The sequence below is a fragment of the Oryctolagus cuniculus genome, chromosome 10 (genome assembly GCF_964237555.1).
Source record: "Oryctolagus cuniculus chromosome 10, mOryCun1.1, whole genome shotgun sequence".
NCBI lineage: Eukaryota > Metazoa > Chordata > Mammalia > Lagomorpha > Leporidae > Oryctolagus > Oryctolagus cuniculus.
The window spans coordinates 91,943,977-91,963,720 of record NC_091441.1 but is presented as its reverse complement, the minus strand read 5'-3'; the positions used below and the strand labels follow the sequence as shown (position 1 = coordinate 91,963,720).

The 19,744-nt window shown below is 51.1% G+C and overlaps 1 protein-coding gene and 1 long non-coding RNA gene across 4 annotated transcripts in view; both read left to right on the top strand.

Moving 5' to 3' along the window:
• Positions 1-3,366: 3,366 nt before the first annotated feature.
• Positions 3,367-19,744, top strand: part of FLNB (filamin B) — a 156,632-nt gene continuing 140,254 nt past the window's right edge. Inside the window, exon 1 of one of the 3 annotated variants that reach the window (XM_002713267.5) lies at positions 3,367-3,861. In XM_002713267.5, coding sequence (XP_002713313.1) covers positions 3,570-3,861 — 292 coding nt within the window. In that variant the 5' untranslated portion in view covers positions 3,367-3,569. The remainder of the gene's footprint in view (positions 3,862-19,744) is intronic. The other 2 variants (XM_002713270.5, XM_002713269.5) reach the window with 2 other exon arrangements.
• LOC138844087 (uncharacterized) lies at positions 10,643-12,251 on the top strand. Its single transcript, XR_011379501.1, has 2 exons — positions 10,643-10,749; positions 12,102-12,251. It is a non-coding gene; the product is annotated as an uncharacterized lncRNA (long non-coding RNA).

Below are 19,744 nucleotides of genomic sequence, written 5' to 3'. Positions count from 1 at the left end.
CATCCAGGTCTCCCACAGGGGTAGCAGGGGCCCAGGCACTTGGGCCATCATCTGCTGCCTCCCAGAATACATATCAGTAGGAAACTGGATCAAAAGAGGTGGAGGAGCTGGGACTGAAACCAGGCACTCAGATATGGGACTGCTGTTCCAAATGCCCACTCTCAGGTCCTGGCTTTATTTATTTATTTGAAAGAGTTACACAGAGAGAGAAGGAGATGCAGAGAGAGAGAGAAAGGTCTTCCATCTGCTGGTTCCCTCCCCAGATGAGTGCAGCGGCTGGAGCTGCACCGATCTGAAGCCAAGAGCCAGGAGCCAGGAGCCAAGAACTTCCTCCAGGTTTCCCATGTGGGTGCAGGGATCCAAGGACTTGGGCCATCTTCTGCTGCTTTCCCAGGCCATAGCAGAGAGCTAGATCAGAAGTGGAATAGCCGGAACTGGAACAGGAGGTTTTATCCGCTACGCCACAGTGCAGGCCCCAGGTCCTTGCTCTTAATCATGACTGTTAATGTCAGTGCTATGCCACTCTGTGGCTGTAGGCACATGATCATCCCTTCCAGCCTTGGTTTCCTTACCTGTAAAATGGGGTTAATAATATCACCTCCTAGAGGTCCAGGGGAGATTAGATGAGATAATGCTAACACTCAAGAGATGGGAGTGTCTGTTTCTATTATTTCCCCTCCTATTTTTATTGATAAGCAAGCACATCCTGTGACCATAGCAGTAGACCCCAAGAGGCCCATAACCCACTGGATGAAGATCCACTTGAGACCTCCCCCCAGAACAAGACTTCCTGATGGATGTAGGTGCATTTCATATACAGGATGGGGCTTGGAACCCGGAGGAGAACATTCAGGGCCTCCAGCTTGCTTACCAGTTTATTTCAGCATCAAGTACATCGCCACACCTGCAGGGTCCACAGGTGGATGTTGAGTTTAAATGTAGTCATTTTTTTAAACATTATTTATTTGTTTTCATTTTACTTGAAAGGCAGAGACATAGAAAGAGACAGATCCACACTTCAAATGTGGCCAAGTGAAGCCAGAGGTGCTGTGAGTGTGAAATACACATCAGCTTTGAAAGGCAGTACCAAAAAAAGTCAAAATGTAAAAAACTATTTTAAAATATCAATTGCACACTGAAATGATCATGTTTTGGATATATGGGGTGGGATGACCAACTTGGCCCGGGCTGCCAGGGACTTTCCTAGTTCTAGGGCTCAAAGGGTTGTATCCCAGCAAATGACTTAGTTCTGTTCAGACTGGGATAGCTGGTCACCTTAACATCAAATTAAATCAAATCCATTACTATAATTCATCTTACCTGTTTCATTTAAAAAAAAAAAGCTTTATTTTATTTATTTGAAAGGCAAAGTTATGGGGGGGGCGGGGACAGAGATCTTCCATCTGCTGGTTATGACCGGGGCTGGGCCAGGCTGAAGCCAGGAGCCTCTTCCCAGTCTCCCACATGGGTGCAGGGGCCCAGGGACTTGGGCCATCTTCCGCTGCTTCTCCAGACACATAAGCAGGGAGCTGGATGGGACGTGGAACAGCCAAGACTTGAACCAGCACCCATATGAGAAGCTGGCATTACAGATCACAGTTTAACCTGCTGCACCACAGCACCAGCCCCTTCTTTTTCCTTTTTCAGTGACACACATAGCTGATCACTTAGCTCCAGTCTCACCTTGCAGGGAGGAGGTCCTAGAAGGAGTGAGACACTGGCTGATAAGTTTTGATGGATGAGTTTGGGTGGAGAACATAGGAGGAACCCTGACCTGTAGCCTGGGAAAGTCAGAGGCTCCCACCACCTCTGTCTCTAGTGACTCTGCTGCTCGGCCCATCGGGAGGATAAAGGCACCTCCCAGGCAGAGAACAGCCTTTGGAAGCTGATCCAGGTTCAAGTCTAGCTTTGTCCAGTCCTCACCAGCTGACCCCAGCAAATCTCCTCACTGTATCACTGCTGTGGGAACGAGTCCCTGTGGCCAGGGCCAGGCAGTGTGCTCCTTCCCTCTGGCTGCTGTCAGCATTTCCAGTGAGTGAGGCCATGTATCTGAACAAAGCACTCAGCGTGATACGCAAAAACCCAGGATACCCACAAATGCCTGAAAGCCCAGGCTGGCCATCCTGCTGTGCCCTCTTAGGAAGCCTGCCTGCCCCAATTCTCCCAAACCTGGATTCAGAGCCTCTTCACTGGCCCCAGGGCAACCCGAGCTTCTCTTGCAGATTTAGCTTCCATTTCTGATGTGCTGCATGGCCTAGACAAGCCGCTTAACTCCTAGGTTAACTCTGTCACTTGGGGCCTATAGCAAGAAAATTACTTAGCAACAGAGCTTGTCACAGGTGCACAGCAGGTGCTCAATACATGCGGGCTGGGTCTTAGCACAACAACTGGATGAGTACTGAGTAGGTACTTAAAATACTAGGAGTACTTCAGCAGCTTCATGGGAAAATGGAATTAAAAGATCAGTTTATTTTGGTGCAAAAAAAAAAAAAAAATTGAAAGCCATGCAAAGCATTTTCATAATACTCATCTTCTGTGAAGACCGCATGTGTGGTGTGGGTGGCAGAACGTTCAGATCCTGATCCCCAGAACCTGTGAATGTAGCCTGCAATCGGTGACTTTAACAGGGACATCACCTGGGCTAGCAATCGCAAGCGTCCTTAGAAGAGGGGAACTGTGACTCTGGTGAACCAGAGAGAGGACACGTGGGAGAGACTTGGCCTGACCTTGCAAGACTGTGAAACCCGAGGAGGAGGTCGTGAACCGGGACCCCCAGGCAGCTTCTACAAGCCCGAGTAGGCAAAGAAAGAGGAAGGAACGCATCCCAGCAGCACCTTGGTGTTGGCGCAGAGACACATGTGCAGGGCATTAACCTGTAGCATGGCAAGGTAATAAACTCCGCCTTTTTTTCTTCTAAGACACACAGTTTCGGCAGCTCGTTCGAGCAGCAGCAGAAACCCAACACAAATGGCAAACGTGTCTTCACGTTTCCTCCTGCTAAGCTAATTTGTGATAGATGACTTAATCCTTCTCTCTGTTATTTGTTCCACTGCTCCCCAGGCTCTGAGAAAAGCGCCTGCCACACAGCGCAAACCCTTACTGACCCTGTGAGTGGATGACGAACCCCCTACCCCAGGACCCACGCCGCTCCTCGCCCATTCTGCCCACCCCCTCCCTCTGCAGGTCCCTTGGCTCGCGGCTGCCAAGCGGCTGCTCTTTCCCTAAGAAGCCTGTGGGGTTGGCGGGCCCTAGCTCGGGAGGCTGCGGGGCGCAGTGCCCGCTCCGGGCGGTAGGGGGCGAGCGTGGCCTGGGGACGCCCCGCGGGAGGGGCGGCCCGGGGCGGGACTTCGGGGGCGGGGCGGCGTAGCGCGCAGGCGCGGGGCCAGGCGCCTCGCGCGGTGAGAGGCGGGCGGCCGCAGAGCAGCCCCGGCCGCGGCTCTGGTAGCAGCGAGTTCGAGCCCCACTCCCGCTCCGCTGCGTTTCTCGCTCCCCCGGCCCTTGGGCCTCGCGCCGACGCCAGCCTCCGGCCGCAGCTCGTTGTTGCGCCTCGCGCTCTCCCCGCCGCCAGGATGCCGGTGACCGAGAAGGACCTGGCGGAGGACGCGCCGTGGAAGAAGATCCAGCAGAACACGTTCACCCGCTGGTGCAACGAGCACCTCAAGTGCGTGAACAAACGCATCGGGAACCTGCAGACCGACCTGAGCGATGGGCTGCGGCTCATCGCGCTGCTCGAGGTGCTCAGCCAGAAGCACATGTACCGCAAGTACCACCAGCGGCCCACCTTCCGTCAGATGCAGCTGGAGAACGTGTCGGTGGCTCTCGAGTTCTTGGACCGTGAGAACATCAAGCTCGTGTCCATCGGTGAGTGCCCCGCACGCTCCGCCGTGCGGGCTGGGCTTGGGGCCGACGCGGGGGAGAGTTGCCCTCAGAGTTACAGGCGGCGGACCCTGGCCGGGGGTCATTCCCTGGACGGGGAACCTGGTGTGGCCACCGTCTGCCGCGAACCCCGGGCTGCCTGTGGGCGAGGGTTGGGGTCGTGGGGGGCGAGGTGAGGTGTGTGTAGGGGTCTTTCTCTGAGCTCCGGCGCCCTGCGCGAGCTGGACCGCTGGAGGCCGTCGCCCTCCCGTAGCCCCAAGGTCAGATGCGCCCTGGAGCGCTCGCCCCGCAGCGCCCAGTCCGGTGCGCTCGGCGGCCGCCCCTTGGGCGTTGGCTGGGCAACCGGGCGGGGAAACCTGGCCAGGACCGTTCTCTGTGCCGGAGGCCTCTCCGCCCAGGTGGAGCCCGGGACCTGGTACCCTCCCCCGCCGTCGCCGGAATGGGCGTGGGCTGGAGGTCGGGCTGGGAGCCTCGGGGGGTGTGTCCTCGCTCCCGCCGCCCCTCACCCCCGGCGCGGCTCTGGCGGTCGCCGCAGGTGGAGAGAATGCCGAGGTGGGGGTGGTCGTTGTGAGCAGCGTCCTCTGAGCCAATAGCCTGCCAAGTTCTGTCCGCGCCGAGAGCTGAGCTGTCCTTAGACCCGTTTTATAGATACGGGACCGAGAGGGTTAACTGGCTTGCCCGGGGACACACAAGTAGGGTCCTGCTGGGAATGGAAGGAAATGGGTGATTTTTAGAAAAAGGCTTTGTTTCCCTCTCCCCATCCTCCCCACAGCGGGGTCTTCCTGAGAGGAAGGAGGGAGTTGGGGGCCTGGGCTCTGCTGCTGGGGAGGAAGAGTGAGGATGAGGGGTCCCCTTCCAGCCTGGGCAGCTTCAGGCTTCCTGGAAGTCTCAAAGCTGTGGCAGTAGGGGCAAGGGGAATGTAATGTGTGTGTGCAGAGCCGTGTGTGTGCAGTGTGTGTATGCAGAGAATGTGTGTGTGCACAGCAAGTGTGTGTGTGTGTGCATGCAGCGTGTCCACATAGTGTGCATGACTAGTATGTGCACGTGCAAAGAGAATGTATGTGTCTGCATAGCATGTGTGGATAATGTATATGTGTGCAAAGAGTTTGTGTGTCCACATAGCAAGTGTGAGTAGTATGTTACTGTGCAGTGTGTGTGTGTGTGTTAAGCAGAGGAGGCATGTGCTACATTGTATATCTTGCCAGGGAGCCACTGGGTCCAGTCTCTTCCTTAGGAAACCAGACCATTATAGTGACTTAGAGACAAGAAAGGGAGGAGGGTGTGGCTGCTGGCCCTTTCTCCCTTGAAAAGGGGGTTCCCTTTGGGCTGAGCCTCCCCCAACACCTGACCTGCTCGGTAGGGCTGCTTCCTGCTTCCTGGGCCCAGGCAGCTGCCACCGCCCAGCCTGCCTCCCAGCACTGCCCCCCACCCCCAGGGTGGCTTTGCTGCAGAGGGGAGGCTACATAGGGTGCTGTTGTCTTTTCTGGGGGGGCCGTTTCCTCTCCTGTGAGGGAGCACCTCTTTCTCCTGGGACTCCTTTTCAGAAACCAGCCTTTCTCAGAGGAGTCTCCAGGCCTGGCTGGGCTCAACTTGGATCTGTTCTTCTTTGTTTTAAAAAGTGTGTATTTATTTAATTAACCGAACAAAGAAACTTAAAGTAAACCAGGAATATGCGAACATGACATGAAATCTCTTAAAAAAAAAAAAAACCCACAGCACCAGAAAATCCCTGACTGCCTAATTTACCAACTGTTTACAGAGGTGGCGGCTGCTTCCAGTATGGACTGGTTCGCAGTGGAGCCGCAGGCTCTTGGGTCTCATTTTCGGCTATGTCTGGTGCTGCACGTTTTTCTCTTGGTCTTCAATATTTTCATTCCTTCCCGAACCCACCCAAGCCTTAGGCCTGCGTTGTCCCCACATTCCAGGGTTGGCTCCCCTTCCTCTGAGGTGGGCCGGTGGGGTGTTGGCAGCCTCTTTTCTGTAGATTTCTCCCTACTGTGAGTGGCATGGTTTCATTTTTTTTCTTTGAAATGATTTCATGGCATTCCTGGGTCAAAAGGTGGACTAATCACATTTATGGCCTCTGTTATTGGCTGCCTAGTGGCTCTCTAGAAAGATCTCAGAGCAAACAGGTTTTCCAGCCTCTGGAGACCAGAGGATGCCTTGCCAAGTGCAGTGTGTATGTGTGTGTGTGTGTGTGTGTGTGTGTGTGTAGTTTCAGGCCTGAGGCCTCTTCCCTCTGCCCCGGGGCTCTTCGAAAAAAACAAGAAAAGGGAGGGGGGTTGTCTGTTCCAGCTTGGATGTCATTGCTGCTTATGTGGCCTCGCGCTGACAATGGCCCCAGCTCTGTCTGGAGTGGAGACACCCTCCTGTGTTCAGTGTGTTCTGCTGATTGCCCTCATGGAGCCCTCCCGGCAATCAGTGATTGATGGCGATCACCGGCCTCATCTAAGGATCTGCTTTGGCAGGCCCCGCCCCCGACCCTGCGGTGGGGTGTTAAGGGCCTAGAATGTGTTGTCATTCCTGTTGTTCCGGAGTGTTGCTGTCTCCATGTCAGGATGAGTGAAGGCAGTTGCAAAGGTGACCCAGTCTGTCAATAAATGGTGAAGGAGCCCGGGTCTGGCCCACTGTTGAATTTGAGCCTGAGCTGACTTGCCTTCCCGTGTCAGGGGTGAGGAACACACAGCCCCTCTCAGAGCGCACCCCCAACACTAGGTTTTGAAAGTCTGGGGTGTTGGTGAGAGCAGGGTACCTCTGGTCTGGGACAAAACAGGGATGTGGGGGCTTTAGTGAGTGACAGGATGAATTGCCCTGGGCTGTGATGAGGGTCCCGTGATCACGGCGGGAAGTGAGTGGCTGCAGCTTGCCTCCCGTGCTGGGGTTGACTTTGTTGCGGAATAATTGTGTCTTCATTATTTTATTTTCTTTGAGATTTCCTGGTACCCAACGAATGCCATCCTACTCCGTAAACAAGGAAGGTATCATTGAACGAACATAGGGTTTTGTATGTCTTGGATGACTCCCAGGGGTTTGCATTGTGGCAGTCGTGTGCGTGTGCTGAGCCCTGACATGAGATGGTCTAACAGCCGCCAGAGGACTGTGGTTTTTCTGCCTCAGATTCACTGAATGACAGCCTGGGCTATTTACTCACACTTGTGGTCCGCGGGAAGGTGGGGCCCTTCCGAGGCTCCCCCCAGAGGTTGACAGTTTTCCTGTTTCTTGTTGTCTCCCAGGCAGTTCACAGAGGCCTCAGCATTTTCAATTCGACTTGTTTGCCAGGAGCTGGCGGTTTTATTTACTTGTTTTTCCAGAAAACTTTCTGACACTGGACAGTCCATCCAACTTGGAGAAAAAGGGGTCTCATTGCCCAAGGGTGACAGAGCTGCCTGGAAGTTTGTGTGGTGTGTGTTTGGATTTGGTTTTTTAGAGAAAGAAATCCCTTCCTTTTCAGAGGATGCAGCCTGAGCCTTCTGTTTTCTGAACTTAGCTCCGCCAGGCTGGTGCCCGAGCCGGGTGTGTGCCCTGGAGACTGGTCACTGGGCAGGGCCTCCAGGGTGGTGGGCTCCTCTCTGCCCCATCTCTTTCCTTTCCCTTTTGTCCCGGCAACGTCAGAGTCATGTCCAGATAGCCCCAAGTCCTGCTCTTTCCTAAACTGCCCAACAAATGGCAATGTGTTTTTTGGGTGCTGTGCACTAATCCTCCCACTAATCCTCTGCCTGCTGCACCCGCACCCTGGGGTTCTAGTCCCGGTTGCTCCTCTTCCAGTCCAGCTCCCTGCTGTGGCCTCGGAGTACAGTGGAGGATGGCCCAAGTCCTTGGGCCCTGCACCTGCATGGGAGACCAGGAGAAGCACTTGGCTCCTGGCTTCGGATCGGCGCGATCCCGATCACTAACTCTGCCTGTCCAAAAAAAAAAAAAAAAAAAAAAAAGTAGCAAAGTAGCCTGCTTTGTCATAATTAGCAACTTCAGGGGCCATGGCAACAAGGTAGCACCTCATTGTGGGATGTGGTCTGTGCAGGAATAAGCAGACAGGGTGTTGGTTCAAATCCCACCTGCCACTAAGTATCTTTGAAGAAACATCTCTGCCTTGGTTTCCTTATTGTTAAAATGGGGGATAATTACTACCTTCTTGAAAGATTGTTATTAATAATCAAGTTAGTATTTTTAAAAGTGCTTGGAGCATTTCATGGTGTGGAGAAGCTGCTATGTGAGTGCTTGTTAAAGGAGTCAGGTATTTTATGTAAAAAAATTTTTTTTTGTCTATTTGAAAGGCAGAATTACAGAGAGAGGGAGAGGCAGAAATAGAGATCTTCCATCTGCTGGCTTATTCCCTAAATGGGCTCAAAGGTTGGGGCTGGTCTAGGCTGAAGCCAGGAGCCTGGAATGCCATCCTTGTCTCCCACGTGGGTGGCAGGACCCCAAGCACTTGAACCATCCTGCTACCTTCCCAGGCGCATTAGCAGGGAGCTGGGGGAAGTGGAGCAGCCAGGACTTGAACCCATGCTCTGATATGGGATGCTGGCATCATAGGCGCAGCTTTAGCTCAATGCGCCGGGATGCTGGCATCACACGCACAGCTTAGCTCAATGCGCCACAATGCTGGCTCCCCAGTGTTTTTCTCAAAGTCCTGATGAAGGGACAGGCACATTGTGAGGACATTTAAAATCAGCGCTTCCTTGGGGAGCCTGCTTCGTTGCTTCATGTTGATCCTGCTTGGTAGAGTGATGGATGGACTGCCTGGAGGGTGTTGCCTCCTTGGGAGGGGGTGACCCTGGGTATGTTATAGCTGCCTCCGGGGCCGTTCACACCAGCTTTGTTTCCGGGCTGGACAGGCGCTGCAGGCGGCTGGTCATTCCAACCTCCCACCCCGTTCAGGAATCTCTGGGCCAGATCACTTCCAGATGGCGGCTGCGCCTCTGCAGAACTCTCTGGCAACCGTGGGACTGGTGTGCCAGTCAGCAGCCGCCTTCATTCTTGGGGAGCCTGTGCTCCAAGGAGGGCTTTGAATTGGAGCCAAACTCTGTTCCTCACCCCTCCCTCCCCTCACTGTTGCCCTCAGATGCTGGTTCTGTGCTGGGAGACAGTGTCACCTCACTGTGGGGTGCTGGTCCAATTGAGGATGGCCACTGGACTCCTGGGGACAGCAGTTGCTCCCCCACTGGGGCTTTTAGTCCCTGCCTGCAGTGGCCTTCAGTGATCTGCTTTCTCTGTAGGGAGCCTCCAGGTGAGCCTAGCTGCGGTGCTATGGGATGCAGCAGCGTATTGACTCAGGACATGGGCCTAAAGTCACACTGGTGGGATTTTTTTTTTTTAAAGATTTATTTATTTATCTGAAAGTCAGAGTTACATAGAGAGAGAAGGAGAGGAAGAGAGAGAGAGATAGAGAGAGACAGAGAGAGGTCTTCCATCCTTTGGTTCACTCCCCAGTTAACTGTAATGGCCGGAGCTTTGTCAATCTGAAGCCAGGAGGCAGGAGCTTTCTCTGGGTCTCCCATGTGGGAGCAGGGGGTCAAGGACTTATGCAATTTTCTACTGCTTTCCCAGGCCACAGCAGAGAGCTGGTTTGGAAGTGGAGTAGCTGGGACTTGAACCAGTACCCATATGGGATGCCGGCACTGCAGGGAACAGCTTTACCTGCTACACCACAGTGCCGGCCCCTGGGATTGTTTATTATAGATATAGAGAAACTGTCCAAAACAGTCTGACCTGGGCTAAAGCCAGGAGCCTAGAACTCCATCCAGGTCTCCCATGTGGGCTGCAGGGACTAATTGAGCCAAAACCTGCTGCCTCCCAGGGTATGCACTAGCAGGAAACTGGATCAAAAGTGGAGCCGGGACTTGAACTTGGTAATTCTACTGTGGGATGCAGACAACCCAAGGAGCAATTGAACTGCCAGATGCCTGCCCCATACTGCCTGGATTCTGATCCCCACTCCAGTCCTGCCCCTTAACAGCTGTGCAGCTCTGGTCCACTGCCTTAACCTTTTGGAGCCTCTCCCCATTTGTAAAAGTAAGAATAGTTCCTGTCAGAGTTACTGAGAGCATTTCATTTGGCTAGTTCGGTTAGTAATGATTCTTCAGCACTGTGAATATTACTTTGTTTCTGAACCTAATGCCAGGACTTTGTCCTGTCTTCCACCTGTTCTCTGGCTAGTTCAGATGCTTCTGGGGTCCAGTTGCTGTCCTCTGGTGTGTGCACCCGTCCCTTCCTTCCAGCTTGGAACCTCATGAAAATGTGAGGTCTTTGTTCCCTTCCTCATTATTAGACGCGTGAAAGACCAACTCAGAACCAACTCCTGTGCCAAGAGATTGGACCTTAGGGATGAAACAGAGTTGTGTCTTTTCCTTGCCTCTTGCACTGCTCAGTGGGGAGAAGAAAAGGGATTATCAAATAGAGGAGGGCTTCTCACACCTTCAGGCTCCTGCAAGTCCCCAGGGATTTTATTTAAAAAGGCAGTTCTTGTTCAGTAGGGTGGGGGAGCCTAAGACTCTCCATGTCCGGCCAGCTGCAGACGCTGCTTGGGGACCAGGCCGTGAGTAGCAGTGACCTAGATACCAAGCACCTGTCCTCTAAAGAGGAAGCATACCTGTCCCCTTACTAGACTGGGTCATTTGGAAGGCTCCCTGGAGGAAGGGGCCTTGAAGCTGAGTGGAATTAGGTCAGTGGATAACATTTAACCAGGTGAACAGAGGAATAGAGTTGGATGTCTGTCTGAGGGGCGATGGATAGAGAGGCAGGGCTGGCTTACCCTTGCGGAGGCCGCAGTCTGCAGACCAGGTGTCTCCTTGAGCGAGATTAGGGCTGGATTATTGGATGCAGCTGAAATGGGTATCACCTGGGGATTTCTTATTGCTCCAGTCACTCTTCTCAGTGGTAAGTTTGGGATATGCCCATTTCCCATATGTGTATATTATTTAAAAATTTTTATTTATTTAAAAGGCAAAATGACAGAGAGTGAGAGAGGAAGAGACCTCTTCCATCTGCTGATTCACTCCCCAGATGGCAACACATAGGTCTGGTGACAGGGGCCCAAATTCTTGGGCTTTCTCCCTTCCTTCCTTCCTTCCTTCCTTCCTTCCTTCCTTCCTTCCTTCCTTCCTTCCTTCCTTCCTTTCTTTCTTTCTCTCTCTCTCTCTCTCTCTCTCTCTCTCTCTTTTTTTGACAGGCAGAGTTAGACAGTGAGAGAGAGAGCGAGAGAAAGGTCTTCCTTCTCATTTGGAGTTCACTCCCTACAACCGGCGTGCTGTGCTAATCCAAAGTTCCCAACCAGGACTAGAACCCGGGGTACCGGCGCCGCAGGCAGAGGATTAGCCTAGTGAGCCACAGTGCCGGCCTTGGGCCATCTTTCAATGCTTTCCCAGGTGCATTAGCAGGGAGCTGGATTAGAAGTGGAGCATCCAGGGCTTGAACTGGGTGCTCTGATATGGGATGCTTGCCTCACAAGTTTATTTTTAGGTGACAAATCCAAATATAAGATCTGCTTTTTGCTTGGTGCCAGTGAGTTACCTTGGAGTGGATATACCCCATTTGGAGGCTTCTGTGTTTTTGCATTGAGGATTTGGAGTGTCTTCCCCATGTTGTCCTGCATTTAATTTTTTTAAAAACATTACACATATTTATAATTGAACTAACCTACTAGTCACGTGACCAATCAAACATGTTCTGCTGTCTGGGCAGTGGTGGCATCTTCCGTTTGATATGGCTAAGAAGATAGTGACCTTGAGGCCAGTGTTGTGGCACAGCAGGGTAAGCTGCTGTCCATGATGCCAGCATCCCATATGGGCACCGGTAGGTGTCCTGGCAGCTCCACTTCTGATCCAGCTTCCTGCTAATGTGCTAGGAAAGCAGCAGAAAATGGCCCAAATCCTTGGGCCCCTGCCGCTCACATAGGAGACTTGGAAGAAGCTCCTGGCTCCTAGCTTCAGCTTGGCCCAGCCCTGGCCATTTTGGCCATTTGGGGAGTGAACCAATGGGTTGAAGATCTTTCTTTCTTTGTCTCTCTGTCTCTCTCTCTGTAACTCTGCTTTTCAAATAAATAAATACATCTTTGAGGGAAGAAAAAAAAAGAGAAGATAGTGACTATAGTATATATGTGCATGCTGTCTCAAGTGCAGTTCCTTAGAGAGCTTGGTTCTTCAATGTCTCTTGCTGTAGCTATATCTGATTTTATTACCAGTTTTCATCTGAATCCTTTGGGTAATGGGACAATTTTGTATTTTGGCCAGGAATCTTCTAAAAGTCTTGTGAGAAGACATGGTGAAGAAGAGTCAGACACACTCACCACATTGGTGGGGAAAGGAGAAAGGCTGCATTTAATTTTACTTTTGATGATCCCGAGAAGCTGCTAGATTTGTCATTCAGCACCTCCCCCAGCAGTAAGTTTAAATGAATACATCCATTGGAATGAGACATTTCAATCTAAGTGGGTGCTATTTCCTGCTTTTTAAATGATTACAGTCACCTTTTGGCTATTCTGCTAGAAACCATCTCGCTGTTATAAATCTGGTTATTCATTAAACAGGCTCAGTAATAACTAAGTTGGCTCAGGTTATCGTACAATAAACACAACACTTTCTTTTTCAGGGACTTGGAAAGTGATCTTTTTTTTTTTTTTTTTTTTTAAAGATTTATTTATTTATTTGAAAGAGTGGTAAAGAGGAAGAGAAAGAGAGAGAAAGAAATCCACGTGGCTGCAGCTTCTGGGGCTGGGCCAGACTAAAGCCAGGAGCCAAGAATTCCATCCTGTTCCCCTGGACCACTTGGCCCATCTGCTGCTGCCTTCCCAGCCACATTAGCAGGAAGCTGGGTTGGAGGTGGAGGCAGAGGTGGAACTCCCACCCAGACTCTCCAGTATGGGGTGCACGTGTCCCAAGTGGCGAGTGAACCTCCTGTACCACAATGCTCACTCGTTTGATGAACCTTTACTTATGTCTATTATCTGGTTAATACAAAATTTACCAAAGTACAGTTGCCTTCCCAACTCCCCTTGTGGTTAATTCCCATGTAGTAGAATGTGTTTGGCCAAGATTTTTCTTGTGCTGCAGCGAAGAAGCACTCTGGTTTTCTACTCAGGACTGGCTGTGAGTTATTTTGATCAAGTGTCTGACTTCCTCCCTTGTCCTGTCAGCAAAACCTGGCTTTTCTAAGCAGTGCTGAAGGAAAGTTTGGTGAGAAGGACCCGTGTCCTCGTCTACCATATTGGCTCTTCTTGGTAGCAAGAACACATCATGATGGTGCCAGCCCTGTACTGAATGTCAGGTGTGCACTGTCACCCTCTAATATAAATCTGGGATCTTTGCACTTTCACATAACTTGTTGTCTGCTAAGCATTATCCTGAGTACCTCACTTTTTAAAAAAAATTATTATGTTTAATCCTCATTACGAACCCTGAAGAGCCAGTAGCTTTCTATCTGTTTGCATTTTCCAGAAGAGGAAAACGAGGCTCACACCTGCCTCACTCCACCTGCCTGTGTCATGAAGTGCAGTTCGTTCTTTCTTTCTTTCTTTCTTTCTTTCTTTCTTTCTTTCTTTCTTTCTTTCTTTCTTTCTTTCTTTCTTTCTTTCTTTCTTTCGACAGGCAGAGTGCACAATGAGAGAGAGAGACAGAGAAAGGTCTTCCTTTGCCGTTGGTTCACCCTCCAGTGGCCGCCGCGGCCAGTGTGCTGCAGCCTGTGCACCGCACTGATCTGAAGGCAGGAGCCAGGTGCTTCTCCTGGTCTCCCATGGGGTGCAGGGCCCAAGCACTTGGGCCATCCTCCACTGCCCTCCTGGGCCACAGCAGAGAGCTGGCCTGGAAGAGGGGCAACCGGGACAGAATCCGGCGCCCAGCCTGGGACTAGAACCCGGTGTGCCGGCGCCGCTAGGCGGAGGATTAGCCTATTGAGCCGCGGCGCCGGCCGAAGTGCAATATTTTCATGTCAGAGTTGGGCTCAGCAGTCTGTAAAGTAAAATGCATACATCTTAGTGAGAGCATATGAAGGTGACTGTTTGCTACTATGGTATTTTTTTCTCTTTCCTGTTGTGTGCTACATGAAGCTTTACTCCTTTGGGCTTGATTGATGTGATTGGGGATCCATTTACTTTGCCTCTCCCAATACCTGGAAGTTTCTGGGCCTTTTCTGCAGTTCCTGGAGACACTGCTCTAGTTCTGCCCTGATTTTTGTGTGGTTTCCAGGACCAGTGATGGGTAGTAGGGACCAGCTAAAGATTGCTTTGTGAGCCTGGATTTCCTCCAGGCTGCCGTGCACATCCAAGGTTAAGATCTTTGGTGACAGCGGCCATTGGCACCGCTGTTGACAGAAATGACCTCACTCACATCCTTTCCTTCTGCTGTCTTTAACCATTAACTAGAGTGAGGGTGTGCTGGGCTGCTCGTGTTTGCTGCTGAAGTGAGTGGCTGGACTTCTCTTTCCAGGCCTGGCACCAGTGGCCCTGGCAGTGGGCAGGCTGCTTCCACTCACTCCAAGCAAGGGAGTCTTCGGGCAGTTTGCAAGGGCAGGCCCTGGGGGCTTCTCCATGCTGGAAGGGAGAGCTGGTTGGCCAGGTCCATTCAGTACAGAGGCAGGGCTGGCTTGTTGAAAGGTCTGGGTGTTAAGACAACACTCCTGTTCTCCCTCTCTGAAGGCCCTTTATGTGGGCGTGAATTCCTTTTCTCCTGGAGATCTGAAAGCTCTTTTGACTAAATGGGTCACCTTGCCGAGTATTTTCATAAGGCCAGGCAGTCTTTTGCCATGCCCAATGACTTTGCTGGAATTTCCTCCCAAATATAAAGGCAACCAAAGAGCTGGAATGGTTTGGAACACAGGGTGGAATTTCAGCCTTGGAGAGCCATAGGGAAGTGGGTGGAGCTTTGTGGCAGGGGCTGTGTACATTTGCTGCAGCCCCATCAATTCAGGTTCTGAGATGAGAAAAAGGCAGGCGGCCGGCACCTTTACTTCAGCGGACAGCAAGACTGTTGTTAACCTTCGGCCTGGTGCTCATTGTGACTGGGGGGACAGGCAGGCTTCCCGCGGAGGTTGGCGTAGGAGAGAGTGCTCAGTGGCTGAATCTGATTCCTGGATCTCCCCTGTGTTCCTGGCCTGGAGAATAATCAAGTTCCTTTCATGCTGGTGCAGTCCTTGTATGAATCGCCTGACTTCCCTGTACCTCCCCGAAGTGCCGTCCGTGTCAGATTCTGGGGAAATGAGGTGCTGTGTCAGATTCCGGGGGAATGAGAAAGATTTGGCGTTTGACAGCCTGTCAGGAGCACTGGCTGGGCCTGGGGCTTTTTGCCCAAGTGATTGTCCCCTTGGTGGAGTAAAGCAGCCAGAGGTGGTGGGGAGGGGACAGGTGCTGCCCCCACAGAGGACCTTTGGGCTGAGATCTCCAAAGACCTTTGTGACTTGGTGGTTCTGTTAATTGTTGAGCAGTTTTGCGTTCTGAGAGTCCTTTTTGGAAGAGATGGAGTTTAAGACTTCAGGGTGTGCTGCTGGTGGGATAGCTCCTGCCCCCAGCAGAGCTTACAGCCATGCTAATGAGAACCCAGAAGGTGTTCTGAGTGCAGGAGATTTTTCATCTGCTGGCCCACTCCCCAGATGGGGGCAATAGCCAGGGCTGTGCCAGGCTGAAGCCAGGAGCCAGGAATTCATCCTGGTCCCCTACTTGGGTGGCAGGGTCCAAGTACGTGGGCCATCTTCCACTGTCTTCCAGTGTCTTCTCAGGCACATAAGCAGAAAGCTGGATCAGAAGTGGAGCAGCTGGGACTTGAACTTGCCATCCTGTAGGGGATACTGGTATCACAAACAGCTGTTAAACCCACTGTGCCATAACACCTTGTGTTTTGAACTGTGACTCTAAAACCCAGCATTTCATTCTCTGAACATCTATAATTTCCATCAGCTGTTAGAGAACAAAGCTATCTTCAAGTTGCCATGTGAAGGTCAGAGTTGCAATAATCATAGTAACAGTTCCATCATGGTCAATATATATTGAGCACCAGGCATTGTCAAATGCTTTTCAGTAGTAGCCAAACCTAATTGCAACTCTGAGGTATTATAGTTAAATAGTTGAAAAAAATTGAGGCACACCCAGATTGGATAGCGAGTATGTGGCTGTTATTCCAACTCTTGTGAGATTTCTTTTTTATTTTTTTTAAGCTTGGCTTTTTCCTTTTAAAAAATGCTTATTCATTCTCTCTCTCTCTTTCTTTTTTAAGATTTATTTATTTGAGAGGCGGAGTTACAGAGAGAGAGGTCTTCCATTCGCTGGTTCATTCGTTAAATGGCTGCAATGGCTGGAGCTGCACGGCTCTGAAGCCAGCAGCCTAGAGTTCCTTCTGGGTATCTCACATGGGTGCAGGGGCCCAAGGACTTGGGCCGTCTTCCACTACTTTCCCAGGCCATAGCAGAGAGCTGGACTGGAAGAGGAGTAGCTGGGCCATGAATTGGTGCCCATATAGGATGCCTGCACTGTAGGCTTTACCCACTCTGTGCCTCCCCCCCGCCCCGAACCCCCCTTGCCACCCCAATGCTTATTTTCCACTTGAAAGGTGGATGGGGTGAGGGGTATGTGTGTGGGAGAGGGAGAGGGAGAGGGAGAGAGAGAGAGAGAGAAGCCAGGGAGAGTGCTAGCTTGCATGTGCTATTATTCCCCAAATGCCTACAACAGCCAGGACAGGGCCAGGCCAAAGCCAGGAGTCAGAAGCTCAATATAGATCTCCCTTGTTGGTGGCAGGGGCCCAACTACTTGAATCATAACAGCTGCCTCCCAAGGTGCGCATTAGCAGGAAACTGGAAAAGGGATCTGGGACTTGAACTAATAGACGACTTAACTGCTAGGCCAAACACCTGCCCCCACCCCACCTAGATTTTAATTCTCCTGTGCTGTTGCTTTCCCAAGGAAAAGTTATAGGATGAACATGTCTTAATTTATTTCTGATCATTTTTGGGGTGCATTGAAAAGTTACATTTGTAGTTCTAATTTTTTGCAAAAATTAAAATAACATGGAAAAACAAAAAACACAAAAAACACATCACTTATAAAGAATTTGAATGGAGGTCTCAGGCACTTAACCACAACCTTATATTACTGCATTCAATGTGGGCGGGGTTTGAGTCCTTGCTGCTCTACTTCAAATTCATTTTCCTGCTAATGCACCTAGGAAGGCAGTGGAAGATGGCCCAAATACTTGGGTCCCTGCCATCCAAATGGGAGACTTGGATGGAATTCCTGGCTTCTGGTTTGGCCTGGGCCCTGGCTGTTGGGGCCATTTGGGGAGGGAAGCAGTGGATGCAAGATCCATGTTTCACTCTCTTTCCCTCTCTCTAACTCTGCCTTTCAAATAAATACATAAATCTTTAAAAATAGAATCTTAAATTCTTTTCTACCTTTAGGGAATTGTGCTTACAGCTGTCTTTTGATCAGAATGGGAAAGAAAGAGAAGTATTAAGAAAAAGAGACTGGCCGGCGCCGTGGCTCAATAGGCTAATCCTCCACCTTGCGGCGCCGGCACACCGGGTTCTAGTCCCGGTCGGGGCGCCGGATTCTGTCCCGGTTGCCCCTCTTCCAGGCCAGCTCTCTGCTATGGCCAGGGAGTGCAGTGGAGGATGGCCCAGGTGCTTGGGCCCTGCACCCCATGGGAGACCAGGAAAAGCACCTGGATCCTGGCTCCTGCCATCGGATCAGCGCGGTGCGCCGGCTGCAGTGGCGGCCATTGGAGGGTGAACCAACGGCAAAGGAAGACCTTTCTCTCTCTGTCTCTCTCTCACTGTCCACTCTGCCTGTCAAAAATTAAAAAAAAAAAAAAAAAAAAAAAAAAAAAGAAAAAGAGACTGGTTGGGAAGTGTTTTGTGAAGTCCTTCTGTTCATGCTGATGGTTGGAACAAGATTCATCTCGAGTTACTGCTGGACTTTGACCAGCATTAGAGTTGGAGGTTTGTTTGAGGCTTGTAAGGTTTGCCAGTCTCCCTTGGTCCAGAGGTATGTTTTGGTCAACCACAGAGCGGGGGTGTTCCCAGCCACTTTCTGTCTCTTAAAAGTTTTTAGGAGCAACTTTTATTGGAACTACCAGGGTCTCTTAATAATAGTAATTATGTTTGCTTACTGTTGTGACCTTGTCTCATGGTTAGTCCAGCAGAGAAACCCACTTAAGTTCTAGTTGCTCAGCCCCTAACAGAACGTAGTGGGCAGTTTGCTTTGCTCTCATCTGCCTGGGAGCTCTTGGAGGCCTGGAAATTATGTGCAGTCATGAGGTCTTCATGGTATTGGTCTTTAGAGGTCCCGTTTTCCCAGCAGCCTTTGAAACACCAGGCCCCTGGAGTCATCCTGTCTCAGCCTGGTTTGAGGCAAGGAGATGGAATGAAAACCACTTCTCCGTATGGATTGGAGCATGTGGGTTAGGTTCATCCTACTGCTTACCTACGAGGAGGCTTGGGGCAGCTGACTCCCAAGATTCAGTGACTTGTTCTATCCCAGTACCCCCTATTAAAGATTAAATGGTACAATCCCAATAAAGCACTTGGCCCAGTCCTTGAAGGATCCACCATGCCACCCAGCCTTTCTTGCTCCCTCCTCCCCTGATTCCTGGACGTTTGGCGGCCTCTCAGACTGGAGGGGAAGTGCCCTAGTTATCTAGGAAGGAGAGAAGTGTTTGGGAATATGCCCAGAAACTGGTTAAAAATGCCTCATACCTAAAAGTCTGTTTTCAGACAAAGGTGACTTGGGTTTTTGAGTAACTTGTTGGGGAGGAACCATGGGCCAGCGGCATTTTCTGGTCGCCTGCCAAACCAGTCAGGACAGACTTAAGTGCCAGCTGTTCCTCACAGCTTCCGCCACCTTCCCTCCTGCCCTGATTGGCTACCGATGATTTTTTTTCCAGCTAGATCCTTCCCAGACCTGCTTGGCCACAATACCAGCTCCCCCCCACCCCCTTTGTTTATGTATTTATTTTCTTTGAAAGGAAGAGTGAGAAAGAGAGAGAGAACACCCTCCTCCCCTTTCCGTCTCTAATCCTCTTTGTCTGGAATGTTCTCTCCTCCCATTTCTTTCTTTCCTGGTGGTCTTTTCCTGGACCTCCCTCTGGAAGGACTCTCCTGGAAGTGGCCACAGTGTTTGCTCACCCTGGCCCTGTTCCTTTATGGCTGACTGACCTCAGGAAACTGCTTCTCACCAGGAGTCTTACTTCCATATGCAAAATGTGACAATAACATGCTGTGCCTTGTGGTATAAAAGAGAAAGTGCATCTGCAGCTCTTGGCATCAAGCCTGGCTCATAGTAAGTGCTCAGTAAGGGACACCTGCTACTGTTGGATTCTTAGCATCAGTGTTATTGCTGCAGGCCCCCACCTCCCACTTTACTTTGGAAAAACAAGTCTTTGTGTTAAAGCCTTGGGGGTAGCTCCTGCTTCTCTTTTCAGGCTCAGTGGAGGAGGATGAAGAAAGACTCATAGCAATCTTCCTGCATTAATTCACACTGGGAATGAGGCTGTGTCACTTGCCTTGTGTGCTTCAGTCTGGAGCACAGCTGGGATGTGTGAGCTGCTCCCACCTCCAGGAGTCTGGCTTATCCCTGCCCTGGCCCTGGGCACTGCTTTCTCTCCCTTCTATTCCTGGCCCTTTGGCATCTGGGATGGTGGTGGGGCTGTTGATACCACTTGCCAAGATTTCTTCTGCCCTGGGTGTGGCTTTAACAACCTCAAGTTCATGGAGCTGACGACAGTATTTTTACAGTAGTGCTTGGAACCTGGACCTCTGGATTACACCCTGTACAAACAGCAGCAAGGTTGTTGGACTGGGGTGACCAAAGGAGGCTGGAAACAGTGAATCCCGAGGTTCCTGAGACCAGAATGCATGTAGGAGTTTAGGGGGCGGTGGCAGTAGTCTTATGAATATG